The following is a 10,496-nucleotide window of genomic DNA, read 5'->3' on the forward strand; positions in this document are numbered from 1 at the left end:
AAAAAGAGGGAAGTAAAATATCATGCTCCTTTTTGGCTTCTTTGAGTGTGATGAGGCAGAAATGATGTAGATTTACAAAGGCCTGAAAATTTTGGACTTTTATAAAGATTTACCCTTCAAACCGTGAAAAACACCCTATTTACATTGGTATTACCCCCCCTGATCCAAGTATTTCCTGCTTCACTAAAGGGTGTATGGAGGCCCATAAAAAAAGGATTTCCTCCATACTCAGAGAACAGGGGGCACACAAAGTGCTGTAGCACTGGGATAGAAACGTGCATAGACAGCCGCACAATTAGTTTTATTCCATCCTTCACCAAGCCCACAACAGAAACCACCAAATCTCCTAATGGTAACTGCTCCTCCTGGTCACTTACAGATTGGTCTGTATTCTTAAAAATCATAACAAATTAAATATTCCCATAATCTTACCATATCTAGCTTATTATTTGAGACATTTGTCCTTGTACTTGCAATATGTGTTATTCTGTAACACGTTCATGTGGTAGGTTGGTTCCTTATCATCACCATAATAAGAACACTTGAAACTTTTATAAAAACAATGAACCAATCCTTCCTTTGTTATTTTAAAGATTTTATTTATTTATTCATGAGAGACACAGAGACACAGGCAGAGGGAGAAGCAGACTCTTCAAGGGGAGCCTGATGTGGGACTCGATCCCAGGACTCTGGGATCATGCCCTGAGCCAAAGGCAGACGCTCAATGGCTGAACTACCCAGGTGTCCCAAAGCAATCCTTTCTTAATGAGAATGATACGACAGTCTTTGCAAAAAAAGAAAAAAGGAAAGACAAGAAAATACTACAGACCTATTATGAATTGGGGATGTGGATTTGACTTGTGTTATCAGCAACAGTAATGGCATAAAATGTCACTCTTTCACCTGATACTTGACAAGCAAGAATATGCATTAGCCAAAAAATTAACCAGAGGCTTACTGTGGCCATATGGAATAAAAGCAACTGACCCACTGTCTTAGTTTGGGCTGTTATAACAAATCTACAATAGATTAGGTAGCTTAAACAACAAACATTTTATTTCTCATACTTTTGGAGGCTGGGAAGTCCAAGTTCAAGGCCAATCCAGTGTCTGGTAAGGGCCCCCCTTCCTACCTGGTAGATGGCTGTTTTCTCAAATCCTTACATGGCAGAGAGCAGAGAGAGGGGGAGCGAGTGCTCTCATATTGTCCTTATAAGGTACTAATCCCATTCAGCAGGGTTTTACCCTCACGACCTGATTATCTTTCCCAACCCCACCTCCAAATAATACTACATTGAGGATTAGGCTTCAATACTTGAATTAGGAGGGGTTATAAATAGTCATTCCAGATCACCCACACTGAGAGGAAACCTATAATGTCAGTTATATCAGTCATGTATGGTTTTCAGAAAAGGCTGCTGAATGTTAAACAATGACAATAAGTACAATAAGTTTCAATCATTACAGAAATGTCTCAAGTACATACACAACTGTATCTACATACTTAGATAGATAGGTAATTTGTATATACACAGGCACACTTGTACAAACATAACTTTAAATTAGGCATATTTCAAATGTAGAGCTCACACATATAATCATGCACAAAATCATTCCTTAAAGAAAGAGTCTGAATAAATTAGCCAGTACGTTTCCCCTGCCTTGATCATTCTCTGTGACTCCCGGTAAAGTGGCAATGAGTAGCTGAGCTAGGTGGGAAGTTAAGGTGATGCAGCTCTTGTGATGAATGGAAGAAGAGGAATGAGTCAAAGGAGGGTCTGCTGTGCTCTAAAAGGTAGAGTCAGGAATGAAATAGGCTCCCACTGGGAATTATTTATTATCTAGGCAATTCTGTACATTTTCATCCCTAATATGTTTATTTCTTTTTACTGGAGAGTTGTCTTTATTAATAGAGACATGTATCCTCACATTTGAAGATACAAGGGCTATTAATTCAGGCTCCAATGCCTTTCCTCACACTGATTCCTTACCTGGACCAGTTCATTCAAGTCATTCATTCTGTTTGAAAGATACTGAGTGCTTATGGTGTGCTGGGCATGATTCTAAGTGCACAGATGGAATAGTTACCAAGACAGATAAGGTCTCTTTCATGGAGTGGGGGATGAAAGATGGGAGAGGAAATGGAAGTCAATAATAGGCAATAAACAAGAAAACAAACCACAAAATTTCAGACCGAGGTAAGTACGATGAAGAAGTTAAAACACACTTCTCTCCCCCTTCAGCTTTTTCTCCCCCCGCCCACCTTATCAACTCTTAACGACAGTGTTTTCCACCAAGCTCCTCTGCCCAATTCTGAGAAGACCATTTCCTCCTTTTATGGACCCTCTGATCCCACCTGTACTCCGTCATGACACTTTATTGCATTTGTTTACCTGTCTTATCTTTCCCAATGAGACTTTAAGCCCCTTTGGAGTAAAGGTCAGACATTTTTTTTTCTTAATGATTTTGTAGTTGTAATCCCTGGCACATATTCTGGTTTTGCTTACCACATAGCATATCCAATAAATGCCAATTAACTGAACAAATCTGTTGAAGGAATAAAAGAGCCATTAAGAATAGGCTAGCAAAGAATTGTTATTGTACAACTTGAGGCTTAATGACTAATAAGTCTGTGATCACAGCCTCCTACAAAGATTTTATGATACTCTCATTAGAACCATGTTTTTTTTTTTAAGGTTTATTTATTTATTTATTTGAGAGAGAGCATGCACGTGTGCACATAGGGGGGACAGAGGGAGAGATATTTCTTTTTTAAAGATTTTATTTATTTATTTGACAAAGAGAGAGAGAGAGAGCACAAGCAGGAGGAACAGCCAAGAGAATGGGATAAGCTGGCTCCCTGCTGATAGCAGGGAGTCCAATGTGGGGCTCCATCCCAGGACCCTGGGATCATGACCTGAGCTGAACGCAGATTCTTAACCTATTGAGCCACCCAGGCACCCCTAAGGAGATCACTTTTCCAGCAGACTCCATGCTGAGCGAGGAGCCAATGTGGGGCTCAATCTCATGGTCCTTGTTACCATGACCTGAACTAAAATCAAGAGTTGGACCCTTACAGACTGAGCCAGCCAGGTGCCCCTAGAACTATGTTCTATTATTTAATCTAGTAGCTCTCAAACAGTGTGCAATTTTTAAGGAAATTACAATTTAGGATTCACACGAAAGTGATGTCAGCCAGAAAGTGAATGAACAAGTAGACTGTGTGGTATGAGTTAAGAGGTGAGCCCAGAGGCACCACAAAAAAGGTCTAAGATTTCCCAGAACCCAGAGAACTTGGTCAAGGAGAGAGAGCAGTGAACCGTATTACTCCAATAGCAACACAGCCCTGAAAGACTGGCTAAATAATCTAAGGCCTCCTTCCAGCATTGAAAAGCATGTTGTGATCTCACAATAGCTTTGGGCCATCCACGGAGAGCTCTAACCAGCTCAGATCCATATTCAGTGCCTCCCAGGGAACTACCAATTCCAAGGTAGGCAGAGGAAAAACTCTTGGCATTGCAATAATAAAAAAAATTCTTAAAGTGATTTGTATTCATCTGTATGATAATGGGCATAATGCAGACCAGAGTACAAACCCAACAAAACTGATTGCTTTAAATGGTAATATGAAAATGTTTTTTATTGTTGCCAAAGCAGTTACAGGAGAATCATGCTAAAAGTTCTCTGAGGCATTACATATCAGACTTGGATTTTATTAAGAGTTACATCTGAAAAATGTTATTTATCAGGGGGCCAACCTATCTTTACATGATGATGTGTCTCCTAGATAGACAATTCTAGGAACATGGTTAACTCCTGAGTCTTTTCTTCTAGCTTCAAAGATAGGATCCTACAAAGCAGAGGGAAACAACAAATCCGATGGAGTACATAAGCAGACTGAGGTCTTCTGTCAAGTAACCAACAAACATCTGCCTTCTTTTGTGGTCACAGATGAATTTTTTTTTTTAATTAAGCTTAGAAAGTGAGTAGCAAAATTTTTCACTTATTTTGTTAATGAAAAATCTGAACCAAAAAGATGCTGAATTGGCAAATCTCAGACAGAATAAACATGTTATTAGAGATAAAGCCAGGGTTTCTTTTTACTGAATTTGTTTAGGCGGTCTCTTCATCAAAAGACAGAAGAAGAATTGAAATAGATTAGTAAATTTGATTAATAGGGGGAAAGTCTTATTTTATCAACATTGTTCCCATTATTCCTAAAATAAAAAATATTTATTGAGCACATATCCTGTGTCAGGCAATATGCGAGATATTTCATATAATTACCTAATTTTATTCCCCCCAGAAATACTAAGTGGTATCATCGTCCCTCTTTCACAAACAGGGAAACTGCGGCTGGGAAATTAGAAGTAATTTATTCCAAATCTTGTAGGTCATAAATTGAAGAGCCAGGATTGCAAGACAAATGTGTATAGCTTTAAAATTTGCATTCCTTCCAATGTATACACTGCCTTGAGAAAGTTTAATTTAAAAGATTGAACAATACCCCTTTCCCATTTTTTGAAAAGTCCTTTAAGGATACAACTTGACTGCTTTTTAATCTTGAGCTACCAGGTTGTTTTTTTTTTTTTTTTTAAGTATTAAATCATACTAGGAATCTTTAAAGATTTCATTTAAATGTGTTTAATTTACTTAATTTGTGTTACAAAGTCTGAGCATTTTCTTTCTTTCTCTCTCTCTTTCTTTCTTTCTTTCTTTCTCTCTCTCTCTCTCTCTTTCTCTTTCTTTCTTTCTTTCTTTCTTCTTTCTTTTGGAAAAGAGACCTACTAAGTAAAAGTGTGTCTTGTTGGTCTTTCTAGCTTCATCATAATTTGTCAGTCCAGAATGACAGCTCACAATGGGATTATAAGAGCTCAAACACACAGTGTGCTCAAAGCAGGAGAGGCGGATTCTGGGGATCACATAACAGGTACTGCAGTGGATACTTAAAACATTGCACAATCAACATCAAAATGAAGTTTGCTTGAACAAGTGACCTTCAAGAGAAAGGGAGGAAAAAGAGAGGGTGGATGGGAAGGGATAGATATTTAGGGCCTTAAACTGGACATTTTATATAATAACTGTTATATGTCAAACTATCTTATGACCATCACAAAATAAACTGAAGTTATTTCCTCAAAAGTCATTCAATCTAAGCATGCTAAACATCTCTTACCATATTTGGATACAGCTCGATTCACTCTAAAGGAATGAACACCTCTGTGATTTTCAACAAATCCCATTATACCAACCCAATGACTAACATTCTTCGTTTTTCACAGGCATGATTGCAGTTCCATGCCCCTCTTTAGGATAACCACAATCACAGTTCACTACAATTACTTAGATAGATCTCACGGTGCGACATCCCACACCTATCTATTGAGAGAAACCATCTCTTGTCGGTTTTTAAATCATTTGCTTTCTAGCGCTTCCCACTTCTTAAACTGGCTGGAGGAGGGAGAAGGAAGGGAGGAAGATTGCAGAAGAGATACTACCCTTGCCAGGAAAAAATACATATATTCAGAAAAAAAATCAGAATTGGTTCGTTAAGTATTGAAGCACATGATAATTTTTTTCCTGTAATTTATGAATGACATTTACTTTCATTCTCTTATTTTTTTTTTTAATTTTCTTATTTGCCTGGTTTCCCTGTTTACCGAGAAGGTCCTATTCCATTTCTCCGCTTTGCCTTAAGTGATTTCTTTGCAAGTGGAGGCATAGGAGAACGGGGCTGCGAGCGCAGTGACCTAGGACAACCGAGCCGTGCCGGTTACCTTGCAGCTTCTGGCTGTATTCCGTCCTGTCCGACTGGCTCCTCCTCAAGGCACCAGAGTGCTCCCCAGGGGCTCCGCCGTCCACCACGGTGTCCGTCTTCCTTCTCTCCAGCATGTAGAGCCTGGGCCTCAGGAAAGTCAGATTCTTTCTCTTGGTGCCCATGCTCTCTTTCCCCCTGGCTTCTCTGGGCTCCATCTGAGGCCAAGGCAAGCTCGTGAGGCTTGCAGGCAACGGCTGTTTGCCCAAGTGCCTCAGGGTCAGGGCTGAAGCCACTAGAGTGACCCGTTGAACTGCCCCCTTCCTACTAAACGGCTTCCCCGGCTTGCCTGGATCCGGGGTGACCTGGCTGTGACTGCCACCTGTGCCGAGCCCCAGAGCTCCACCCCGATGAGGTCATTCTTTTTTATACCTAGAATCCAACAGGGGAAGCTGCCACCTGTTACCTGAGAGACCAGCAGCACAGAGCTAGGCAAAGCAGAGAGTGCGCTGTCACCTGCTACGGGAGCAAACAAAAATCCCATTGTGTGCAGAGGGCCTGGGGGGTGGGGGAGAAAGCAAGAACAAGGTGGGGCAGGGCCGAAGGGAAGCGCACAGGAGCGTGACCTGCAGCCTGTGGGTGTTCTGTGTGCCCCAGGGTGCAGGTGCACTGGGACACGGCCTTGCCCTCCGTGCCTGGGACGGACGTGGGCTTGCGTGGGACTTTCAGCCAGAGTCACTCATGTGTGACCGGCCCCCGGAGTCAGTGTGGGGCGATTAGGCTGTACATTGGCATCCCAACCAATGGGATACAGAAATAGGGTACGGAATCCTACCCTATTCTGTGCATTCAAAGGTCACCCTTCCGCCTTTCTGAGCACTCCTAGATTATTTGCTAAAAAATGTATTTGGCAGACCCTGATCCACATTCTTGAGGCAACAAGAGATCGCATTTAAGAGGCCTGCCTGGCAGCAGGCCCAAGACGAGAAGGAAATGTCCACAGAATCCTGGAGTCTTTTGTTGTCTCCTGTCCACCCGGGACCCTTGCCTGAAATCAACCCTTTCACGGTCCCAGCCCTGTATTCTCTGTCCTGGCGTTTAGGAAAATAGGCACTGTGGCATCAGGGGGGGATTTCTGGAAGGTCCTTTCCCTTTTCGCAGAGGGAGTGCCAGGACGCAGCAGCTCACCTTGGGAAAAGAAGGGAAGAGAAAATGCTTGAAACTGAAAAGAGACGTGTAGAGAGTGGAAAGCACAGGGGCCGGGCCTGGGAGGGAGGAAGGCAAATACTGTCGGGCCTTTCATTAATTTGTTTGAAGTTGTTTTTCCTCCAAGTTACTGAGATCTCTCAAGGGGGAAATTCACAGAAGCTCTGGGAATGTGCTGAGTGTTTTGTCTGCCCTCGTTAAAGAAAAGAGAGACTCTAAAGAGGAAAGTAAATTATCTTTTATTGTAAAGTTACTGCCAAAATTCAACTTTGTGCTGCCCATTCTGGATCGTGGCTAACTCTTGTTAGACGAGGTTTATAAATGAGGGAAAAAAGATGAAAACCCTTTTTCCGATTCAAGATGTGTGGGCTGAATATAATTTGCATAATTACCTTAAAAGATAAATGACAAATCTTCACCCACTGTAGAGACATCTATATATAGCTTGGCATACTGAATGGTTTTTATTTAATATAATTGATAGCCTTTTTTTTTTTTAACAAGCACTCCCAAGCGCATTTAATAAATACTTTAAAAGGCACACTCACTACCAAGATGCAAAATGAGCTTTCTTGATTCCCATTAAAAAGTTTCACTTGTATTCTAATATTATATATATATACATATATATATATAATATGTCTGCCCGTGTTCACCTGGTAAATAACAGAGATACACTATTTGGGTACAGTCCTGCAGGCTTGGCCCATTAAAACTGTAGGACTTACAGGAATTAAGCACACAGCACTCCAAAACTTTGTTAGTGACCCATAGAAAACTGTAAAAAAAAATGGTAGCACAGTTTTACATGTGATAAATGGTTAAGAAATACATAAATCGTCTAATAAATACGGCACTTTACACTGAAAAAGAACTGAAGGATACTCGTGGAAGTGGGCTTTAGAAGGGTCACAGTTTACAGATCATGAAACAAGCTGTCTGTGAAATCAGATGGAAATAGATACCAGCAGATGTGGATGAGTGTGGCTCCCAGCCCAGGCAGTGACCTGAGGTTACTGGTAATTTGGAGGGTTGTGCATGTGTGAATTTTGTGTACTCCTTTGTGGCTCAGGGCATCTGGATACAGTTTTCTGCATTCACCTCATGTTTTAAGTGGTTGGAATCACACGTCAGCAAATGTGAAATTGTGTAATGTCCAAACAGTTCCTTAAGGTATCAATCTTATTGGAACCAGTTTGTGTTTTCATAACAAGTCTTATAGCAGAACTGACTGTACAAGCTTTATTGTATTTTTAAATTGTATCCGTAGAGAAGATACATAATATTGCTACTATGGATTCAGTGTTGATCTATACTTTGTTTTTTTTAAATAAAAGTTTCTATCAACTTTAAAAATAATACTACCTTTTAATCGATCAACAAATGAGGTAGGCATTGTCAGTTGCTTTAATATCCATCGCAGCCCATTCTACCCCCATGGCGTTCCTTGCCAACCCAACACGTTTTTTGTTCAAGGCAGAAGTAGGCTTGGCCAATCCTAATGATAATTTTTGTTGCCTCTTTTCCAGGCTCTCTTGCTGCTAGGGGTGGCCATGTATTCTCAGGCCTGCCAAATGAGACCTCAGGGGCCATGTGCTAGAACAGAGGAAAGTGCATTGATTCTGGGAAAGCTTTTGTTTCTCAGAGGTGTTGTCACAGCTGGCTTCAAACTTCCCCTTTTGTCTAAACTTGATCTTATGGGGCAGTTGCAACCACCCCGTGTCCCTGAGAAAAGTGATATATGTCACTTCTGGGAAAGTGTTAAGACCCAGCGTCTGATTTGCTATAGCTCTCTTTCCCTCATTTATGATGACTGGCAAGATTCCAGGCAGTGGCTGCTCTATCAGGATAAGTCCTGGAATGAGGATGACTAGGAGCAGAGCCCCCAGTCACCCTATAATGGTTATGTAATTTGAGCATGAGAGAACTCTTTGCTGCTTTAAGCCACTGAGATTTGGGGCTTTTTAAAAAATTACTGCAGCATAACCTAGACTGTCCTTATTGCTGTAGGGTGTGGATTAAATGATATATGTATCTTTTTCAAGTCCAGCATTAAGTGACTTCTGGATTCTAATCCCAGGGGGCCATTGGATTGGAAAAATCCTCATTCTAAACAGAATTAACATCTCTTAAATAATGTCATGAATAAATTGGATTGGAGGAAGGAAAATAATTTATTATAAGTTAGGATTTCATTGTAGGAATTCAGGTGAGAGATGCTTGGACTAGGGTAGTGGTGGTAGGGAAGGAGAAAAATTGATTAATTTAAATATATTTTAAAATTTGAACTGACATAATTTGTATGTGGTTTGACTGAGGCAGAAGAATAAAAAGAAGAATGAAGGATAAATTCTAGGTTTTAAGATTAGATAACTGGGAGGATATTGATGTTGTGTGCTGCAATAGGAAACAAAGGACCAGAGGAGAGATAAATTGAGGGAGTTGTCAAGAACTCCATTTAGGATGCATTAGGGTTAAAATGCCTGTGAATATTCAAAGGAAATATCAAATAGGTAGCCTTTGGTTTTATAAATTTGGGGAAACTATTTAGATTTTAGATGAAAAAAATCTGGTCATCAGAATATATTCTGATATACTATTTTTAAAAAATATTTTATTTATTTATTTATTTATTTATTTATTTATTTATTTATTTATTTATTTAAGAGAGACAGAGATAGAGATAGAGAGAGAGAGAGAGCATGAGCAGGGAGGAGAGGGAGAAGCAAACTCCTCACTGAGCAGGAAACATGCCATGGGGCTCAATCCCAGGATCCTGGGATCATGACCTGAGCCAAAGGCACTTAGCTGACTAAGCCACACAGGTGCCCCTGAATATACATACTATCTAAAGTCGGGGATGGATGAGACCACTTAGAAAGAAAATATATCAAGGATCCCTGGGTGGCTCAGCGGTTTAGCACCTGCCTTCATCCCAGGGCATGATCCTAGAGACCCAGGATCGAGTCCCACATCAGGCTCCTGGCATGGAGCCTGCTTCTCCCTCTGCCTGTGTCTCTGCCTCTCTCTCTCTCTCTCTCTCTCTCTGTCTTTCATGAATAAATAAATAGAATGGAAAGAAAGAAAGAAAGAAAGAAAGAAAGAAAGAAAGAAAGAAAGAAAGAAAGAAAGAAAGAAAAGAAAATATATCCAGAAAAGAAGGACCGAAGTCAAGCCCTAAAGAACAATACATTTAGAAGTGGGGCTGGAGGAAAACTCAGCATAGAAGGCAGAAGCACGCAGCTATAGAAGGTGGGAGAAAAGTGGAAGAATGTGGCATCACAGGGCTGGAGGCAACATTTTCTTTCTTTTTTTTTTTTAAGATTTTATTTATTTATTCATGAGAGACAGAAAGAGAGAGAGGCAGAGGGAGAAGCAGGCTCCACGCAGGAAGCCCGATGTGGGACTCAATCCTGGGACTCCAGGATCATGCCCTGAGCCAAAGGCAGATGCCCAACCACTGAGCCATCCAGGCGTCCCAAGCATTTTCTAAAATTCAAGAATGGTCAGTCTGCTGAAAAGTCAGACAAAATGAA

At 40.7% G+C, this 10,496-nt stretch overlaps 1 protein-coding gene across 1 annotated transcript in view; it reads right to left on the minus strand.

The window, feature by feature from the left end:
• The window catches only part of ARHGEF38 (Rho guanine nucleotide exchange factor 38), a 121,518-nt gene extending 115,420 nt beyond the window's left edge, over positions 1 to 6,098 (minus strand). The window contains exon 1 of the mRNA XM_055342357.1: positions 5,777 to 6,098. Within this exon, the coding sequence (XP_055198332.1) occupies positions 5,777 to 5,972 (196 nt within the window). The 5' untranslated portion in view covers positions 5,973 to 6,098. The remainder of the gene's footprint in view (positions 1 to 5,776) is intronic.
• Positions 6,099 to 10,496: the final 4,398 nt, after the last annotated feature.

The sequence above is a fragment of the Nyctereutes procyonoides genome, unplaced genomic scaffold (assembly GCF_905146905.1).
Source record: "Nyctereutes procyonoides isolate TBG_1078 unplaced genomic scaffold, NYPRO_anot_genome, whole genome shotgun sequence".
Taxonomy (NCBI): Eukaryota; Metazoa; Chordata; class Mammalia; order Carnivora; family Canidae; genus Nyctereutes; species Nyctereutes procyonoides.